The 22,778-nt window shown below is 33.9% G+C and overlaps 2 protein-coding genes across 4 annotated transcripts in view; both read right to left on the bottom strand.

The window, feature by feature from the left end:
- Nucleotides 1–22: 22 nt before the first annotated feature.
- On the bottom strand, nt 23–3,632 carry LOC127136913 (transcription factor bHLH35). Of its 3 annotated transcripts, none has more exons than XM_051063425.1 (5): nt 3,296–3,632; nt 3,057–3,219; nt 2,740–2,976; nt 2,450–2,620; nt 23–450 (listed from the first exon to the last, which is right to left on the bottom strand). In XM_051063425.1, the coding sequence occupies exons 1-5, from the start codon at nt 3,370–3,372 to the stop codon at nt 361–363; spliced, it is 738 nt and encodes a 245-aa protein (XP_050919382.1). In that variant the 5' UTR covers nt 3,373–3,632; the 3' UTR covers nt 23–360. The 3 variants fall into 3 exon arrangements, with proteins under 3 accessions (XP_050919382.1, XP_050919387.1, XP_050919392.1); XM_051063430.1 differs by having other exon boundaries at nt 3,057–3,213; nt 3,296–3,599; XM_051063435.1 differs by having other exon boundaries at nt 3,057–3,210; nt 3,296–3,599.
- A 6,277-nt stretch (nt 3,633–9,909) lies between these two features.
- Nucleotides 9,910–22,778, bottom strand: part of LOC127107269 (transcription factor bHLH35) — a 36,052-nt gene continuing 23,183 nt past the window's right edge. The window contains exon 4 of the mRNA XM_051044569.1: nt 9,910–9,999. Within this exon, the coding sequence (XP_050900526.1) occupies nt 9,910–9,999 (90 nt within the window). The remainder of the gene's footprint in view (nt 10,000–22,778) is intronic.

Here is a 22,778-nt window from a genome sequence, read left to right as displayed (position 1 = left end):
TCTTTCTTTCTTGCTCTATCAATTAAAGGTTTTCAAATAAGTTTCTATTGCAATTGTGCGATTCAGGTGTATCATGTTCCAACTACACCTTGAACCTCTTCACTCCACATTTACAATAACATGTCTCTCCACTCTACATTTACAATAACATTTTATATGATATTCAATCAAAGATACACTTTTCAAGACCACAAAGCTCCTCAATAATTGGAAATTTGAGTAGGAAGTAGAAATAGGGCAAGAAATTAAGTAGTAAATAACACAATAATTAGGAACTCTAATAAAAAAGCCAAGGTTCTTCAACTCTACACTTCTATACTAACGGCTTAAAAATGATAAATACTATATATATGCACTTCATTAGATGCTCATAGGACTTGGAGGATCATTTAGAGATGCAATGGCTGTTTGGATCTTTATCTGCAATAGATCTTTATCATCCTCATTTGCCTGAAAAAGGATCGAAACAAAGTAACACAAAATGCACATGTTAGTGATATATACATGCTACTTGTCTTTTTTTCATTAGCAAATTTTGTTTGTATATACCATGTTAATTTTTCCACCACTATTCAGTAAAGATGCATTAGCCCCAAAGCAAATAATAGTAATAACACATTTCAAATTATAGCTAGAGACTTTTACACCTTATTTAAAAAAATAAGTACCTTAGTTTTCAACATTTAGATTTTTATTTACAACTAACATATTTAATTCAAATTTAAGGAAAACAAATATTAATTAAAAATTAAATAAAAATAAAAATATAATGTTTAGATACATTACATGATCTGATGATGATCATCAATATTCATGAAATTTAAGTCATTTGAATTGATGTGAATACAAGACATTTTACTTCAAATTCCACCATTTTGAAAATCAATTTTCAGCGTATCTCATTTTGATTTTTTTTGAATTGTTCTTGTTTGTATTTGTGAAAGGAATAGTATGAAACTTTTTTAAAGAGAATTCTCGACCATGGTGTACATGAAATTGATGTATATTAAAATAATAAAAAGTAATAAAATATCCAAATTTTGATTCAAGGACTAATGAATGTGAACCTCTTTTTCAAATAGGATATCTTAATTTTTTTTTAAACTTGGATAAATTGAAAATTTTATTCAAATAGGATATCTTAATTTTTTTTCAAACTAGGATAAATTGAAAATTTTATTTCAAAAAGAGAGCAACACAAGAAAAAAAAATCTAGTGGAGGCAAATTGCCATTTCCTTTAGGCTTAGGTACATCCGAGAAAAATGAAACATGGCAAGGCAAGTATAGTTGAAAGACTCATTTAATAAAATTATCTACTCTCAAATAAATAATATGGAAAAAAACATATTTGAGAATGTAAATCTAAAACTAACTGCTCTAAAGAAAAGAGTAATGCAAACTTACATATTTTACGATCTTAAAAATTTAAAATAGTAAAAAAAAATTGGTTAATATTTATATTTGCAAAAATTTGAATAAAATGGACAAAACAAATATTAAAGATTGGGGATCTAAAACTCAAACCACACAAAAACTACATATAAACAAACATCTTCGAAGAGTCTAAACATATACAAATTTTTAAACAAAAGTTATTAAAAAAGTTTGATTTTTTGTATTTTAAAAAAAATCTATTTTATAAAAAAATATAAACATAATTTTGATTGGTAGTTCTTTATAAAAAATAAAAGAAATATTAAATTAAATGTTGTTTGCATTTAATTTACTTTAAAAATTATTTTTTTACAATAAAATAAATATTTTTTATTTATAATTTTTCACAAGGAAAATAAGTTTTTTTATTTTATAAATTGATAGGAGGAATATCTAAATAAAATACTCCTTTCAAAATAAATAAATCAAAGAACATAGAAATACTACATTGACATAAGGACAAAGAGAGTTAGAGTGAGTATGACATAAATGTTACATGAGAGGAGACGAAGAAAAAAACCAAAACTTAAAAACGTGTTTGTCATTCTTGTGCTATTTTTATTTCGGCGTGACTTCCACCGTGTAACACCGCGTCGTGCAGTTTTTTTTTTTCACGCACGTTTTTCTTCTAACTCTAGTATTTGGTCTCGCTAAATTTTTGTATATATATTTTTTAATATAAAAATAAGACGAAAAATAAAAATACATTAATTTATTAAGACCAAAAGAGTATTTTTTTTTTTACTATGCCGATTATTAATTGTTGCATTATTTGGAAACTAGAAACTTCCACCAAACAAAGAAATTATTCCTTTTTATATAAAAAGTAAAAGAAATGATTCAGTATTGGTTTAATGGATGCTCCACTTTGTAAAAAGTGGTCTATCGGTTTGGGAGTATGTAGACCCCTCATTCTAGCTGTCATGTTTTATTTGTCTTATAATTTTGAATTTTATTTTTTGAGGAAAAAAGTGAAACTAAAGGATAGGATAGATTAATAGAAAGTAACCTAACCTGAATGAAGACTGTCTTCAAAAGTGTGCCAGAAAAACAAGTGATATTGGCAGTGATAATTTTAAGGTTTAAAGATTCAAACACTTCACATAATTTAACCATTGTGTCTGTCCTTTTGCTACATGTCAAGCTCACAACTATTGTATTCTCTCCCATATATGTAACCCTAAGCTGCACTCCACCACATAAAAATCATCATTAATATTTCTTAACAAATCTAATCATAATTATAATAATAATTCCAGAGAGAGGTTATGCTTAAACATCAATAATAAGTTGTAAGAGTTAACCTCAAGAAGCTGAATTGGAGAGTTTGTTGAACTGACAGAATCATACAATTCATCTGTTCTCTTCTTCTTCGACCTCAGCAACACTGGAAGCTCTTGATCGAAATCATAATTTTGAGTAATATTATTATTTGGCATCCCAGTTTGAAGTTCCATTATCTCAGCTTCAAGATTCTTCTCTTGTTCATGCAAGTGTTGTATGTACTCAATTGCATCCTTAACTATTGAAGCCTTATCCATCTATAACCAAATAAAAAATTGTCACCACTCATTATATTAATTACTTTGAAGCATGATTAGTATTAATTAATGATGTTTACCTTGCTAATGTTGGGGACCACTGCTCTAAGTGCAAAGAGTCTTTGATTGAGTTTGTTCCTTCTATTTCTCTCAGAAACAATGTTCTTAGATGAAGCTCCACCATCTGGGGAGCTTGAATCGTAGTATCCTGAAAACGCCTCATCCAATCCCCAGCTGCTGCCACTACATCCATCTCAATCATCAATATCAATTCATTATTCTATCTAAATGATTCAAGAAAACAAAATGATATTGTTACCTATCAAGATGCTCTTGGGTTTGGAGGAACATGTTGGTCTCCCAGTAATGTTTGTACTCTTCATCAATATTCTCCATGCTTGTTTTTAACTTTAAATTCAACTGAGGAAAACAGAATAGGATGCTTTATAGATTGAAGGAAATTTAAGGTGGTTGGTTAATTGGTTGTTTATATATACAAAGGTCTGTGATGGAATTTAATCACGTGTTATTTTAGCACTTTAGATAAAAATAAATGGGTCTATAGCTTCTTTCTTCTGTGCTAGCTCCAATCAAAAACCATACAAATGTGATATTTAGATGGAAAAATGAGTGACAAGTACTATACTCCAATATTGTATTGCGCTTTGGTCAATGACACCGCGTCATGCGACATGACATTTTCTGAACTAATTTATCGGTGCCTTGTCATAGATGCTACTCTAACTACAATTCTTATTCCAATATCATGACATAATTGAGTTTTATTTAAATTGATGGGACCCTTTTCAACAAATATTAATACATATCAAATATCTATTCATAATGGATATTTTTTACATTTTGTAGTATGCTGTTCACATTCTGACTTTATAATATTATTTATATATTATTTATTATTGGTGTCTTTAATAAATAATTGCGAGTTTTAATTCATTTGTTGAATCAAATTCAAAAATCCTAAATGATTTTAGTGTAAATAAGAAAAGAAATAAAGTAAAGGTGTTTAAATTAACCAAAACAAGTAAATAAATATACAATAATAAAGTAATTGAAATACTTGAATTGAAAATGGAACGCATGTTAATATATTTCTCACAAGCTCGTTATCTCAGTAAATAAGATGTCTGAGTTCTAAAGAGAACAAATGAACGCGATCATTGACTATAAAGTTGAAATTCGCTTATATACTAGGTACACTATCAACTACTAACAACAATTAACTCTTCAAATTTTGATAAATATACTGTTGTTAACCTGAGATTTTTAGCTAAGTAAGATGCCAACAAATTTAAGGTCAAGCTACGTTGACATTGTTGAATGCCTAAAAGCTTAAGCCCAAAGAAGCTTTGACATAAGTAGTTGTATTAACCCGTTGGTTCGACTAAGTTGCAAGTGGAGTCGAGGGAAAGAACAGTTTGGAGAAGTCTCAAGAATAAATCCACAAGATTTTGATCACTCTCTCTTCCAAACATGTTCAGAATGTTGAAAGATCACATAACAACCTTTCGACACAAAGACGAAGTCGACACTGTTAAGGACTTATGATATTTCTAAGTCCTCAGACTAAGCATTTTCGAATGACATCCACCTTTCGGCAGGGGCAAATAATGCCTTCAAAGACGATCATCACTAGTAATCACCACATTCTGGTTGATTTTTAGCAGTTACATCCTTGAAGACGTGTGGACACAAGTTGAAATGTGAAGGCTTAAGTATTAGGATACATGTCAGATTGATAGGGTTTAACCATGGTCGATAGTTTTCTTTGTAATAGTCTATAATGCGAGCTTATGTCAAGTGATTTTCTAACTTGCACCGTTTTCGTAACAAACCTTGAATTTTTGTCAAGTGATTTTCAAAACCTTTTTCCTAATAAATGCTAATCCATCTTAAGCATACTCAGACCAATTTCAAAAGACTAAAAAAATGCATAACTCATTTAAACCATTTTTGTGCCCTTTTCCTTTTAAAACTTTTCTCAAAGTTTAAACATGAGTCATTTCCATAGTTGAGATATAATTCTCATATCCCCATAGTATTGATGATAGTTCTTTTCCATCTAAGAGAGCTAGTGACATACTTGTAGATTTTTATCCAAGTTAGAGCTCTTCTCATGATGATGCAAAGTTCTCATACTTGTGGGTGACTAGTTGAGTATTCTCCTTAAAATGACAAAATGTCTTTCCATAAAAATGAATCAAAACAAACATCTTTGTTATTTTAACCACGAACTACGAGATTTTGATCCTCCATTGCACTTTGTTGGTACGTAGGCATGAGACTTCAAAAGTCTTGGAAAACACAAAAAATAATAAAAAACATTTCTTTTCCCACCTCTCCAATCTTTTGCAAATAACACCCATTTTCAAACCAATAATGTACATATTTTCAAAGAGGTTCCCCTGGAGTACCATGGATGTTTAGGGTGCTAATACTTTCCCTTTGCATAACCAACCCCCCAGATCCTTATCTCTTTTTATTAGTTTTGTTTTAAAATTTCTTCGGGTTTTGTTCGTACTTTTTCCCTTTTCCTTTGGAAACAACAAAAGCGCGGTGAAAACTCTTGCTTTATGAGTTAAGTTAATCAATAGCTTAATCTCAATTTTTTTACCGCTACGGTCATCCCCACTAAGGCCAACTAAAACTTACTCCTTTGCAGGGAGTGGATCCATGGGATTGAAGGACTCCCTTCGACGATGCATCAACGTATCACAATCTAGAGACCTGATGGCATTATAAAAAACATAGAGACTGATCAAAGTTACTTTCTGGAGGATGGGAATCATGTTGACATGAGTAAATTTGACAAAAGATTGGAGAACATTTTCGCCATGCATTCCAGATGGAACTAGATTTTCTTTCCAGGAGGATAGTGTCTACTACTCAATTAATTTGTGCCTTACTCATGGGTTCATGTGGGAATACGAGAACATCGATAAACATAATAGATGGTCTAGTTTAGAGGGCAATGATGTCTGATTCGAGCACGTTGGCTCGAGTTTTGCCTATGAGGTTGGAAAATAAACTAAAAGTTGGATGTCGAGCCATAACTGTTGAAACAACAGAAATTGTCTGGACGAGCCAAGAAATAACTTCAGAAAGCCGCATGCTCAATTGCATCTATGATGATTATCCTTCGGGGTTTAAGAAATACCCAACAACCTCAACCAGAAGGATGAAAGCTCAAAATCCTCTAGAAGAAATAAACTTAAGATATGAGATTATCAAAAGGACAACTTATATAAGTGCTAGAATCAACCCAAGTCTGAGAACACAAATAATCAAAATACTAAAGGAGTTCAAGGATTGCTTTTCTTGGGATTACAACAAGATGCCAGAACTTAGTCGGGATTTGGTGGAGTTAAAACTACCAATTCGACATGACAAGAAGCATGTAAAGTTGTTGCCAAAAAGTTATCTTGAAGATTAAAGCCGAAATCGAATAATTCTCAAGACTAAGTTCATCAGGATTTCCAAGTATGTCAAATGGTTAGAAAATATTGTCCATGTAATTAAAAATAATGGGACTCTTAGAGTTTGTGTTGACTTGAGCTCAACTACACCGAAAGACCAATACTCAATGCCAGTAGCAGAAATGCTAGTCGATTCAATGTTTGGTTTTGAGGATTTGAGTATTTTAGATGATTATTCTGGATATAACCAAATTTTATTGCAGAGGAAGACATATAAAAAATGGTATTCTGATGCCCTAGGGCATTGAGGACTTATGAATGGGTGGTAATGCCTTTTGACTTGAAAAATGATAGTGCAACATACCAAAGGGTGATGAACTCAATTTTCCATGATTCCATAGAAACTTTTAAGAAAGTGTATATAGATGAAATATTCATCAAATCCTCTTCGAAAAATGTTCATTTATACCATCTTCAATAGTCATTCGAAAGGATGAGGAAATATGGACTTAAAATGAATCCATTAAAATATGCATTTGGTGTCAATGCAAGTGAATTTCTAGGATTTGTGGTGCATAAAAATGCATTGAAATAAATGAGAACAAGACGAAGGCTATATTCAATATAGAGTTTCCGTCAAACAAGAAATAACTTCAGTCCTTGCTTGGGAAGGTAAATTTCTTCCAGGTGGTTCATTGCTACGATTAAAGAAAGTGGAATGATTCATATGGGAACTAGAACATCAAAAAGCTTTTGATGAGATTAAGGAGTACATGTTGAAACCTCCCATTTTACTGCCTCCCATGAGAAACAAAGTCATGAAGTTGTACATTTCTGCATCTGATTCGACAATAGGAAGTATGTTAGCCCAAGAGGATGATGACGGTGTTGAAAGAGACATTTATTACCTTAGTCAAGTTCTAAATGACGCAAAAACTAGGTATAACTCGATAGAGAAATTATGCCTTTATTTATACTTCTCTTATACAAAGTTAAAGTATTACATAAAGCCAACACATTTTTTTGTTTATTCCCATTTTGATATTATTAAACATATGTTGTCGAAACATATTTTACATAGTAGAATAGGAAAGTTGTCTCTAGCTTTAATTGAGTACTCTTTAACATATGCATCTTTAAATGCAATGAAAGGTAAGACTGTTGCTGATTTTATTGTAGATCATGAAATAGTCGAAGCACCACAAAATCATATGGGGTTTAAGCCTTGGAGGTTGTACTTCAAAGGTTTCACTCATAAAAATGGAACTCGTGTTGGAACTCTAGTTATTTCCCCCAAAGGAATACCAACCAAGTATAAATTCAAAATCCAAGGAAATTGCTCAAATAATGAGACTGAATATAAAGCTTTAATAGTATGCCTTAAGATACTGTTACACTTGGGGGCAACAAAACTCGACATAATAGGTGACTCTGAGTTGGTTGTTAAACAATTGGAAAAAAAATACAAGTGCATTAAAGAGAATTTGCTTGTGTACTTCGTCAAAACTAATTCACTCTTAAGGGGATTCAATTCAGTCGACATCTAACATGTGCCTCAACTGGAAAATCAAGAAGCAAATGACCTAGCTCAAATTGCTTTAGGATATCAAGTCTCCAAAGATAAATTAGAAGAATTAATCGAAGTCAAAGAAAAATTGACTTTGCCCAGTATCATCCCCTCAAAATTGTGAAAGTCAAAACTAGCGGGGCTAGAAGGGTTACAATATTAAAATCTGAATTTTTTTGAAATTTTTGCCATTGACAATTTATCGAACAATGATTGGCGAAACGCAATTATATTTTTTTTGGAAAATCCAATAGGGAAAATATATCGAAATGTCAAATATAAGACATTGAACTATGTGATCATTTGAAGTGGGTTGTTTAAGAAAACTCCAGAAGGAGTTTTACTCAAATGCCTTAGTGAAAGCAAAGCTTACTCGATAATATTTAACGTCCATCATGGATCCTATGACGCACATCAAGTAGGCCATAAAATGAAGTGACTTTTGTTTCAACAAGGTGTGTATTAGACAACAATGTTGAAGGACTGCATAAAGTTTGCCAAATGGTGTCAAGAATTCCAAAAGCATGCAAGGACTTAACGTGTTCCTGCCAGTGAGTTACACTCAATTATTAAGCCTTGACCATTTATAGGTTGGGCGTTAGATTTAATTGGTAAAATTCGACCTACATCATATAAGAATCATAATACATCCTAGTAGGCATAGACTATTTTACCAAATGGGTCGAAGCAGTGCCTTTGATGAATGTTGATCAAGACATTGTGATCAACTTTATTCAGAGTCATATTATGTGTAGGTTTGTAATTTCTGAAACCTTGACCACCAACCAAAGTTCATTATTTATTGGTCGAAAGATAGTCGAGTTTGCTTCAAAGTCAGGAATCAAACTTTTAAATTCCACCCCTTATTACGCTCAAGCAAATGATAAAGTCAAGGCAAAAAATAAAATCATAATTGGCCTAATCAAGAAACATGTGGGCTAAAAGCCAAAAAACTGACATAACACCTTAGACTAAACACTGTGGGCTTGTCGAATATCTCCTAAGGAAGCAACTAATGCTACACCTTTTCAACTGACATTTGACCATGATGTAGTCTTGCCTGCTGAGATCTAAAGATCAAAGTGATTGACAACAAATCTACCATAAGCCTTGCCAAGAATCCGATGTTGCATGGAAGAAGCAAAACATATTGACACAAAGTTTCATTTTCTGAGAAATCAGATTCATAATGGAGTGCTAGAAATTGTACAATGTAGTACTCATAAACAACTTGCATATGTGCTAACTAAAGTTGTGAAGACTAAACACTTTATCCATCTGAGGGATGAAATTAGTGTTGTAGAATTTAATTAGTTGAATATGAATTAAGGGATGATGTTAGAAGTAATTCACATTTAGAAGCAGTGCTCTCACTCATAAGCATAAGCTTCTGAGGTTGCTGTTCCAGAAACCACGTTTACCTTCTGAATTGTAGTTGGTTTTAAGTTTTTAGAAAGTGCACTGCTCAATTAGCGTAGATTTATATTTTCCCTATGTGCATTTTTGTTTGTATATATAAATCAAACTAGTAACAGAATTTCGTAGTGTGAATGCAATCAATACAAAGTTTCTCTAAAAAATTAGTTAGATATATTTTTTGTCTCCCTTTTTTTCTCTATCTTCATCATCTTTATCATCAACCTTGTGTACCAACACGATTGAGGTGTATCATATTCCAATTACACCTTAAACTTTTCCAGTACATATTTACAATAACTCTCCGCTCCACATTTACAATAACATCTTATATGATATTCAATTCAAGATACACTTTTCAAGATAATAAAGCTCCTCAATAATTGAAAATTTGAGTAGGAAGTCAAAATGGGGCAAGAAATTAGTACTAAATAACACAATGATTAGGAACCTAATAAACAACGGAAAGCCAAGGTACATTTCTATACTAGTGACTTAAAAATGATAAATACTTCATTAGATGCTCATAGGACTAAGAGGATCATTAAGAGCTGCAATGGCCCTTTGGATCTTTATCTGCAATAGATCTTTGTCTTCTTCATTTGCCTGAAAAAGCATATGTTAGTGATACATACATGGTAACTCTAATATTATTTTATTTCATTAGCAAATTTTGTCTCTAATATTATTTCTTAATATGCTTAAAATAAAAAATATACCACTTGCTGTGAAACATGCAAAATATTTATGATAAAATCATCTATCAATAAATACTTTTTCAGAACTGTTATTAATTAATTAAAAATATGTTACACCTAGTATTTTTTGTAATAAATTACACGTAAGAGTATCGTGACAGTAAGAGTATAATAAGATAGATCTCTTGTATAATAAACATTAAAAATTAAAATAATAACAATACGCAAACGCAATGCACCTGAAAACTATATAATTGAACAACATAAAAGTTAAAGAAAAAAAGTGAAGACATTCTAGAAAGCTTCTAGTTTCTTTAATCAGGGTATGGTTGTTTATTGAATTTTTAAATCAGAAAATCCATGTTATTTGATTTGGTTGTTGTAAGTCTTTAGTTTATTGCGGGCAGCTAAATCACTCCAAAATCCTTTCATTTTTTTAATACAACCAACATGTTTCATTCAAATTTAAGAAAGATGAAATATTAACTAAAAATTAAAGAAAGATAAAAATATCATGTAATCAAATATTTGATGATCATCAACATATCACTAATTTCGTGAATATGATGTAATAATATTAGCCTCAGAGTGGAGCACTATAATAATAATAATAATAATAATAATAATAATAATCCATTTGTATATGATTTGGGATTGAGATTGATTAGAATTAGAGAAGCTAAACGACAATGATGGTGAATGATTTTTGTGTGGGGTGAGAAAGAGTAGGTTTGGTGGAAGCTTCTAGTTTCCAAATAATGCAACAATCAATAATTGCAAAGTAAAAAAGAGTTATTTGCATAAAAAAACATTAGTACTAGAATAAGAACAAAAACGTGCGTGAAAAATAAAAAAAACTGCACGAAGCGGTGTTACACGATGGAAGTCACGCCGAAATAAAAATAGCACAAGAATGAGAAACACGTTTCTAAATTTTGGTTTCTTATTTTGTCTCCTTTAACGTAACCTTTATGTGATACTGATACTCACTCACTCTGTCCTTATTCTATAAGGTTACATTACTATTTCTATCTTCTTTGTTAACTATGATGATTTTATTTTAAAACAAAGTATTCTTATTTACATATATATACTACTTTAGAGATGATAAAACGGACATAATATATCAAACATCCGTTTTATCATTGTTTTTTACCATAGATATTAGAGTTTTAAACAACACATTTTATTATGTCTGTCCTGTTTAATTTCTTTTATAATTGAGACATTTGACATTTTTTTATAACTTTTAATTTTTAAGATTACAAATTGAATGCTGTCAACTTTCTTTTTATGTGTGTCTGTTTTTTTAGAGAGAAAGATTTTAGATACACTTCTTCAACTAGGCTCCCACCCCATTTTTTTGTGTTTTTTGTGGACAAATCTAAATAGGGAGGATATGACAATTTGTTACTCTATCTATTTCTAAATTGCATTTACTATAAAATATCACTATTGTTGAGAGTTCCATTTATATTTACATGTGTGAGGAATCTTCATACTATAAGTTGAATTTGAAGAAATGCGTTAAGCTCAATCACAATTTTTATTATGATGATATCAAAATCTCGTTTAGGATCTAATGTGTCATCTATGGTCGTTTCCACTTTCGAACCACATACCATTTTATTTTTATATTTTATATGTTAAGAATGTATAAAGTGTGAGTAGTGTGGATAATAGTCCCACATTGGTTGGTAATGTGGAGACTTGAGCATTTATAAGTGAGAGAACCCACTCACCTATTACCTTAAGGTTTTGGGTGAATATGTGATGTGTCTCCCACAAAGATGTTTCTATAGAAAAGAAATCTCACAATATTCAATGCTCCCTAGTGAAAAACTCCCCCAACAAATGGTATAGAAAGGGTCTGACTTACTTGTATTGAAAGTCAAAAACTTCTTATTCACTTTGCAACTTGGTTTCAGAAAGGGTCTGACTTACTTGTATCGAAAGTCAAAAACTTCTTATTCACTTTGCAACTGCAAAATAGTGTGAATACAAAATAAGGGTTACTCCCTCTTTTTATAGATTTAGGTTAACTTGGACCTCAAACCAAAACCTAAAATAACTAACACTACTAAAATAGGCCTAAGTCAAAATTCTGTGTGAAGCAACATGCTTTGACACTTCGACACACTAACACAACTTAACACACTAGGTGGTTCGACACTTCTCTGTGTGAAGCAACATGCTTTGACACTTCGACACACTAACACAACTTAACACACTAGGTGGTTCGACACTTCCTTACTCTATCAAGCAACCTGCTTCGACACAATGAATTACAATTCAACACACCACCTAACTCATTATGTCTAAGCTAAATACATTCATCATAACTCTTAATCTTCTGAACACTTCGACCTAGACTCCCTTTGTTAAGATGTCTACAATCTGATTCTCAGTTCTACAGTGTTCCACATTCATCTTCCCATCTGCTACCTGTTCTCGAAGATAATGGAACCTCATCTCGATGTGCTTGCTTCGACCATGTGCTATCGGATTCTTCGCTTAATTGATTGTTGACATGTTGTCGATCTTCATGGTAATTGCTTCATGACTATTCGCTGTTATCTCTTTGACCAGATTCACCATCACGTTGCTTGACATGCACAAAGAGAAGTAGCTATGTATTCTGCTTCGCATGACGATAATGCCACCTGTGATACAGTGAACTGACTTTGTATTTTTTCTTTGAAAAGCTATGTTGCGGATAGCAAGAGTCGCCACCGACTTTTCTATTATCCAATAAGGAAAGGCGGAAAAGAACAGGAAAGACCTTGATTAGATTTTGAGTTCGGGAGGTACATTATATAAAGGGAAGGTGTTAGCACCCTTTGTATCCATGGTTATCCATGGGCTCTTAATTGCTTAACTCACTTATGTTTTCCTTGTTTGAGAAAGTGTTTGAGAAATGTGGTGTGTTTAGAAAATATTTTGAAAGGAGAGTTTAACTTTGTAATGATTCTTGTACTAATGTATACAAAGTGTTTATCTCGTTTGATTTTAAAAGATGTTTAGAAAAATATAACTCGGCGATGATTCTGGTGCGAATGTATACCAAGTGGTTATTTTCTAAAAGATGTTTTGAAAAGTGTGAGGTGTGAAAAGTATTTTAAGCTGTGAGCAAGCATTTAAGAGTTATACCTAACCAAGGTCTTTATAGGTATTTCCTATCCTTAGGAGGGTAAAACTGTCCTTACTATTGAGAAGTAAGTAGTCTTATCCTTTGGATGTAAAGGGACATCGTGAGGTCGTCGGTTGGTCATTGAAGGCAACATTTGTAAGGATACCTTAGCATTCGAAGAGACGATAATCATTTAATCGTAGGCTACAACGAAGGGTCATCGAGGGACAAAGTCATATATTCAAAGGCAACGTTCGAGGGACAAGGTCATATATTCTAAGGCAACGTTCGAGGGACTATGATTTATCTTGTAGGGACATTGACCTTTTGATCGAAGGGAGTATGACTTATCTGTTTAGGGATGATGATGATTTAATCGAAAGGATCTTTGCTAAGGGTATCCCCACATTCGCGGGACATGACCGTTATATCGTAAGGCAACAAAGAGAGGGTTACCCTAGAGGTGCAAGTGTGGAAATGATTGGATTCAGATATATTATCTTGAATTAATTTATCTAAGTTCGATTATTTATCTTTCCATGCAATCCTATTAGCATACATGTAGACAGTTATATTCACAGTATGGAAAAATTAAAGTGCGAAAAATAAGACTACGCTATTACATGGCTTCGGGATGAGGGTACATAATTTAAAAGAGGATATAAAATATCTAAATCTTAATTAACGAGTACAAAATTAAAAGGGCATACAAAATAATAAAACCTAATTAAACTAAAAAGAAAGAAATAAAAAAAAATCCTAATTAAATCTATTACATAGAAAGTTCATGACCAATGAAATAAATAAACTAAATTTAAGAATGAATTAAGAATATTTTTAGTCTATAATAATAGAAACTTTTTTTTTATGAATTTATGGAAAAACTTAGACTAAATTGATAGAAATTTTAAAAGAAAAGAGAAAAAAAAATATAATTAGATTTTTATTATTCAAAATAGCCCATTTTAATTAATTAAGTGATATATGAAAATTTAATTAATAACCTAGATTAAAGTATATCCTAGTTTAGATAACTAATATAATATATTAATTAGAAAATTAATTAATGGGTTTTATTCTAATAATAGAAAAATAGTGATGAATTAATTATAGTGGAAAGGGAGTAAACATAGTAAAGTGAGGGGGGAGCTACCAACGAGCCATGTTGGTCCATTCGTTATTTATTCTCCTTCATTAAAATATATATTAATTCTACATGAATTTTTCCATTTTGACACAACATCACCATGCATGTTACAGCTTTCTCTTTTACGGCAAGCTACTTTATTTTTTCTCATGCCGTTTCTTTCATGTGAATACAACAAACCTGTAACTTCATCTTATATCAAACCACACACATAAAATAAGATCATATGTAATCATCATGCAATAATAAAATAGCCATGCACAAATCAAGAAGCTTATATTTTACTCATGTATTAGTTCTTTTTACTGCAAGTGATAATGATAAAACAAACCTTACACATACATGTTAAAGACAACCAAGGATTTATATTATCACCATTATATCATCATAATCATTATTATATAATAACAACATGTGAAATAAACATAATCATGCTAGAAACAACACTCATATAATAATAATTAAATAGCAGATATAATTCTTTAATCATGCAAACAGAATTTCTCCCACATGCTATGACATATCAAGAACAGATGCATACTTGAATAAAGCAATATCAACATCCACCAAACCATGAATACATCATCTCAATATATATATATTAAACCAATATTATTCATGCATGAATTAAGGAGTATTGCAAGGTAATTATGCTGGATGCAAATTCCATAATGAACATTTACCGGAGATTTGATTCTTCTAGCTTGCTCATTGTATGTGTGTTGTTCTTATTCAAGCTATGAGTGCTTTATGGTTGCTTCTCTTTTCCCTGCCCGTGAATCTTCTTGTTTCTGCCTTGCCTTGTGTATCTTCTTTTGTTGTATCTCTCCTCTTTTTCGTCCTCCTCCCCCTTTTTCACTGCAGCCGTATGGAGTATTTATAATGGTGTGGATTAGGGTTTAACCTTGCTAAATATTTGGATCCCTTCCTATACTTTAGGGTTTAACCTTGCTAAATATTTGGATCCCTTCCTATATTTTAGGAGAGTTAGGGTTTACCTTGCTAAATATTTGGATCCCTTCCTATACTTTAGGAGAGTTAGGGTTTAACCTTGCTAAATATTTATTAAATACAAATATTATTATAAATAATGAATAAATGGAACATGAGTCACTAAATTATAAAAAATAGTTATTATAATTTAATGAGCTTTAACAAATAAAATTAATTTAAAATTTTAATTATACAATTAAAATTCAAATCTATTTTTATTTATCATTAAATTAAAACTATTTTATTTATATATATAAAATTTATTTATATCATACAGATAACCAAAATCATTATTATTTTTTATATCTGTATCACATAATAAATAAATTAAAATTTATAATTTATATGAGAATGTATGCTAATGAATGAATGCAAATGTGAAATGAATGCCATGCATGAATCAATTTATCATAAAAATTAACAGGCAAATTTTGGGGTATGACAGCTGCCCCTGTTCAACATTCTTAAACCGAGAGAATTAGAATGGTATGTACGCCATTCGTGATCTGGAGGTGGAAGATTATTGAACACTTAGAATGCCCCAAAAATTTGCACTTGTTAATTAAAAGATAGTCTTGATGGAGATGGGCTTAAAGATGCCATCCAGAAAGTTTGATGATGAGAGCTTCAGAGTGCGTCGCACATTAGACCATATCTGAAGACATGGGTGTCACACTGGATCGTACGCTAGACCGTATAATGAGTCATCCATTAGGTGATATTAGGGTGAGCTGAATCTGATGAGATAAGGATCAGTATGGGTCATACGCTAGACCGTATCTGAGTAGCAGAGTGAGCCGTCCGTTAGGCTGTATCTGGAGAAATAAAGATCAGAATGGATCGTATGCTAGATCGTATCTGAGTAGTAGAATGAGCCGTCCGTTAGGCTGTATCTGGCGATAAAAAGTAGTCGTACGTTAGACTACATTTCAGAATGTACCGTACGCTAGGTAGTATCTGATGAGAAGAGCCAGACTGGGTCGTACACTAGACCGTATCTGAGTTGCAGAATGAGTCGTCCATTAGGATGTATCTGAGGATAAAAGATCAGAATGGATCATACGCTAGATCGTATCTGAGTAGCAGAATGAGCCGTCCTTTAGGCTGTATCTGATGATAAAAGGGGTAGTCATACGTTAGATTACATTTCAGAATGTACCGTACACTAGGTAGTATCTGAGGGGATGAATATCCAAATGGGTCGTACGCTAGACCGTATTGGAACAGTTGAAGGAACCATACGTTAGGCTGAATCAGAATGAGCCGTACGTTAGGCTATATCTGATAATATTTGTATATGTTGTATTTGCAATAAATGTCTGGGATGGGCTTAAAGATGCCATCATTAGGAAGATATCAGAATGCTTGTCAGAATGAATATTTATATGGATTATATCTGAAAGATGTATCTGAATCTTGAATGTAATCGATAAAGATATTCGTCTGAATGAATCTTTATTTTGACTGTATCAGGAGGATAATTAACCTGGAAAAAAAAGAGTTAGCCTCATGCCATGTCATGATGCATGAGATGTTTTATGCTCTTGAAAATAAATGCGAACATTGCATGCATGTATATGCTGTGAAATGATGCATGAATGAATTATGCGTCTGAAATTTTTTGCCATGGGAAAATAAATCCCGATATTCTGGTTGGAGATATTTGTATTGATGACCCTTTCTTAGCTGGGGATATTTGATTTCTGTCTGATGGTAGAAATATTCAACAGAACCTGACTGGGGATAAAAGAGATGACCAGTCTGTCTAGTAGTGCCAATTTCTTCTGGGAATAACTGGTTTTGCTGGGGAATAGGATTTGCAACCGGATTTGTTAGAACGCATGATTAAACCTTATCCTTGATCCTAAAGTCTTTTAGTAATTGCTATTTCTATTTTATGCATGTATTTTCGGTAAACATCAATCATATTCAAATGCATATATTAATTCGAATTAAATCAATGGACGTTTATGCAAACAAAATGGAGAAAGTAAAACAAAAGTATCTTGTTGGAAATAAAATTGTATTGATTTTGAAAGAGGGCCTATAAACAAGCAATTTTAATACAAGGAGACAGAAATCCTAGTAAGAGGAAATTGTCAAGAAAGCAAAGAAAAAACAGCTATGAAAAAAAAGTCCTATTGATTTTAATTCTACTACTGCTATTATGTCTTCAAGCATCTCATCTCTTGCTGTCGTATAGAAGTGATTGGCTTGTTCAGTCTCTTTGACTTTGGTGAAGCTGACCGAGAACGGGACATAGTCATACGCTTTAATCCCTAACTTTTGCCTGGACCGCCTTTTCAGGTTTTCAGTCCACCAGGATACCCTTTTTTGCCCAAGCCGCCTTTTCAGGTTTTCAACTTGCCGGGTGTACATTTTTGTATGTTTATCCCTAATTTTTTCCCGAACCCTTTTGGTTCGCCGGGATGCCCTTACTTTTGCCTAGATATGTCGACCTAGCGGGTCTATTTTATGCGTAGTATTTTTTAACTATGTCCGCGTTCACGGGATGCGGGAAATCTTCGTCATCCATTGTAGCCAGCATCATGGCTCCACCAGAGAATACCTTCTTAACTACAAATGGCCCTTCGTATGTGGGAGTCCATTTGCCTCTAGGATCACCTTGTGGTAGAATGATACGCTTTATCACCAAGTCGCCAATTTGATACACCTGTCTCTTGACTTTTTTATTAAATGCCTGGGTCATGCGCTTCTGATATATCTGTCCATGACAAACAACCGCAAGTCTCTTTTCATCAATCAAATTTATCCGATCGATTCGAGTCTGAATCCATTCATCTTCATCTAAGCCTGCATCTTTCATAATTCTTAGAGAGGGAATCTGAACTTCCACTGGTAAAACGGCTTCCATTCCGTAGACTAAAGAGAAAGGAGTTGCCCCTGTCGAAGTGCGTACTGAAGTGCGATAACCATGAAGAGAAAATGGTAACATCTCATGCCAGTCTTTGTATGTTACTGTCATCTTTTATATAATCTTCTTAATATTCTTATTAGCAGCTTCTACGGCGCCATTCATCTTTGGCCGGTACGGAGAAGAGTTATGGTGTTTTATTTTGAACTGCGTGCAGAGTTCAATAATCATCTTGTTGTTCAAATTAGTACCATTATCAGTGATAACTCTTTCAGGGATGCCATACCGACAAATAAGACTATTCTTGATGAACCGTGCCACCACATTCTTGGTGACAGAAGCAAATGAGGCTGCCTCTACCCACTTCGTAAAGTAATCAATAGCAACTAGAATGAAACGATGTCCATTAGAAGCAGTAGGTTTAATCTCTCCAATCATATCAATGCCCCACATTGCAAAGGGCCAAGGGGCTGTCAACACGTTCAATGGAGCAGGAGGTACATGTACTTTGTCCGCATAGATCTGGCACTTGTGACAAGTTCTGGAGTGCTGATGGCAATCAGCTTCCATGGTAGACCAATAATACCCTGATCTCAGAATCTTCTTGGCCATCGTATGTCCACTAGAATGAGTCCCAAAAATACCGTCACGCATGTCTTCCATAATCTTTTCTGCTTCCTTTTTATCCACACAGCGAAGCAAAGTCGAATCATGATTACGTTTGTATAATACTCCATTACTCAAAAATAATTTAGCGGAGAACTTCCTCAGAAATTTTCTATCATTGATGGATGCCCCTTCAGGGTATTCCTGAGTTTCTAAATATCTTTTTACTTCGTGGAACCAAGGTTTCTCTTCTACTTCATCAGCATTAAGTTCATAACAATATGCTGGTTCATCTAATTGTTCAATGGTGATCATGGGAGCTTCATTGTCCCATCTGACTCTGAACATAGATAACATGGTAGCCAATGCATCTGCCAACTGATTCTCTTCTCGTGGAATATGTTCGAATGTAATCTCTTCAAAGTATGGGATTAATGTCAACACCCGCTCTCGATAAGGGATGAGATTCAGATGTTTAGTGTCCCATTCTCCTTTGATCTGACTGATTACTAAGGCTGAGTCTCCGTACACACTCAAAAACTTGATTCTCAGGTCTATAGCAGCTCTGAGTCCCAAAATACATGCTTCATACTCAGCCATATTATTGGTACAATCAAAACATAATCTAGCAGTGAAAGGCGTATGGCAACCCTTGGGAGAAATAATTACAACACCAACGCCATTACCCAATGCATTAGATGATCCATCAAAAACCATAGTCCATCGGTATCCCAGTTCGGGTCCTTCATCCGGTCCAGGTTCTTCATAATCAGTAACAAGCATAACATCCTCATCAGGGAACTCAAAATTCATAGATTGGTAATCATCAACTGCTTGATGAGCCAAATGATCAGCTAACACGCTTCCTTTGATTGCTTTCTAGGTAGTATACTGGATATCATACTCTGTTAAAATCATCTGCCATCTTGCTATTCTTCCGGAGAGAGCAGGTTTCTCAAATATAGATTTTATAGGATCCATCTTAGAAATCAATAAAGTGGTATGATTCAACATATACTGTCTTAGTCGGCGAGCAGCCCAAGCCAAAGCATAACAAGTTTTCTCAAGCAGTGAGTATCTTGTTTCACAGTCGGTAAACTTTTTGCTAAGGTAGTATATTGCATGCTCTTTTCGACCAGACTCGTCATGTTGCCCCAGCACACACCCCATTGAATTTTCTAACACGGTCAAATACATGATTAGAGGTTTTCCTTCGACTGGTGGCATCAGAATTGGAGGTTCTTAGAGATACTTCTTGATTTTGTCAAAAGCTTCTTGACATTCATCATTCCATATTATCTCTTGATTTTTCCTCAGTAATTTGAAGATGGGTTTGCAAGTAGCAGTCAAATAGGAGATAAATCGGGCAATGTAATTCAAGCGTCCCAAGAAACCTCTGACTTCTTTATCTGTACGGGGAATTGGCATTTCTTGAATAGCTCTCACCTTAGCCGGGTCAACCTCAATTCCTTTACCACTGACAATAAAGCCCAAGAGTTTACCGGATCTTACTCCAAAGGTGCATTTGTTCGGGTTCAATCTCAACTTGTATTTCTTCAACCTGTCAAACAGTTTGTATAAATGATCGAGATGTTCTTCTTCAGTATGAGATCTGGCTATCATGTCATCCACATATACCTCTATTTCATGATGGATCATATCATGGAACAAAACCACCATAGCACGCTGGTATATTACCCCTGCATTCTTTAAACCGAATGACATTACTTTGTAACAGAAAGTGCCCCATTGCGTCACAAACGTAGTTTTCTCCATGTCTTCAGGTGCCATCTTAATCTGGTTATAACCTAAGAATCCATCCATGAATGAGAATACCTTGTGTTGAGCGGTGTTATCTACCAGAACATCAATGTGCGGAAGTGGAAAGTCATCTTTGGGACTTGCTTTATTCGAATCTCTGTAATCTACACACATTCGCACCTTACCATCCTTCTTTGGCACTGGTACCACATTAGCAACCCATTGAGGATAAGAAGTAACAGCTAGAAAACCTGCATTAAATTGTTTCATAACCTCGACTTTGATTTTCTCAGACATTTCCGGACGCATGCGACGAACCTTTTGCTTAACAGGATGACAATCTTCCTTCATCGGCAAACGATGTACTACTATATCAGTATCCAGTCCTGGCATGTCTTCATAAGAACAAGCAAAAATCTCTACATAGTCATGTAAAATCTGAATCAATCTTTCTTTGACACTGTTTTCCAAGCCTGCTCCTATTTTGACTTCTTTCTTGTCTACTTCAGTACCCAGATTTACAATTTCACTTGATTCCTCATGCGGTTGTATAGTCTTTTCTTCTTGCAGTAACAGTCTGGAAAGCTCTCCAGGCACTTCGCAATCTTCCTCACTTCCATCCTCGGCTTGGTAGATCGGATTTTTAAAGCCATAATTAACAGTAGCAGAATTATTATCAACAGGATCCAGAGTGGATATGGATCTGCAGTTTGTTACGTGACTGTGTGTAAGAAAACATAGCTTATTTGAAAGATGACAGGAAAGATAAAGAGCGCAATATTTGAATGCAAAAAGTCCATTGATTTATTGAATGTGAATATGCTTATGAAAATGACAAAACCCTTAACAAATTAGCTATTTTGCCCCGGGCATAGACACAATGCTTTAAGAAGTTCAATTGTTCATAATAAAAATTACAAAATTTGAAACACTAAAATAAGCAATAACAATTACTCCTGACTAAAGGAAATCGGGATAGTGTCTTCAGCCTTCCAATTATTGAGTCCGTCACCAATTGTTGGGAAAATCCAGCTATCCAAGTCGCAATCGCTATCAGCATCTTCTACAGTATTAATCTGATCTTTGACTATCTTTTCAGAGCTAAACCCCAGGCCAAATTTATCAGACTTGTACGGTACCTCGATTAGTTGACCCCAGCCAGTACGACTACCATCTTCAACCACGGCTTGAGCATCTTTCAGAGAAATCATAGCAGGAGGAGCACGAATAACCTTGGGCACACGGGAAGTTGGCTTAAGGACATGACTGGTCGGAGGAACTACTTCAAATGACTGAGAAGAAGTCTCAAAGAATTCACCATCCATCTCGACGTATCTGAAGGTATGCACACTACTGACAATATACTCTTCTTCTCCATACACAGTGACAATCTTGCCCTCTATTGGATACCTCAGCTTTTGATGGAGAGACGAAGCTACATCACTTGCCCCATGGATCCAAGGGCGTCCCAGCAAGCAGGAATAGGCAGGACGAATGTTCATTACGTAACAGGTAGTGTTGAAGACTTGAGGTCCTATCTTGATAGGGAGAACCACTTCACCATGGACAACACTCTTCACACCATCGTAAGCACGCACCACAACGTCACTAGGTTTCAGTTCAATGCTTTTACAGTCAAGCTTATCGAGCACAGTTTTCGGTAGCACATTCAAAGAAGAGCCATTGTCGATCAACACATGAGACAAGGTGATCCCCTTACACTCAACGGAGATATGCAGAGCTTTATTGTGATTCTTTCCTGCTGGTGTCAGGTCAGTATCAGAAAAGCCTATGCCATTATCAACAACCAAGTTAGCAACATAATTTTCTAACTGATCGACAGATGTCTCCTGAGGTACATGAGCGGTCTTCAAGAATTTTATCAACGCACTGGCATGAGATTCAGAAGATAACAACAAGGATAACATCGAAATTTTAGACGGAGTATGCCCCAGCTGTTCTACCACATCAAAATCACTCTTACGGATGATTTTCAGCATTTCTTCTATTTCCTGCTTGGCAACATCTTCGGTAGTAACTTCGACTGGTGTCTTTGACTGAGAAGGATTGATTACTGGTCCCTTTCCTCGAGTTTCAGGGGCGGGAGGTGAGATTTCTAGAGAGAAGATCCTTCCACTTCGAGTAATTTTACTAGTCCCAACAATGTCAACGTCA

The sequence above is a fragment of the Lathyrus oleraceus genome, chromosome 1 (assembly GCF_024323335.1).
Source record: "Lathyrus oleraceus cultivar Zhongwan6 chromosome 1, CAAS_Psat_ZW6_1.0, whole genome shotgun sequence".
NCBI classification, from domain to species: Eukaryota; Viridiplantae; Streptophyta; class Magnoliopsida; order Fabales; family Fabaceae; genus Lathyrus; species Lathyrus oleraceus.
Note: the sequence above shows the minus strand (reverse complement) of the source record. Positions and strands in the feature narration are given on the sequence as shown.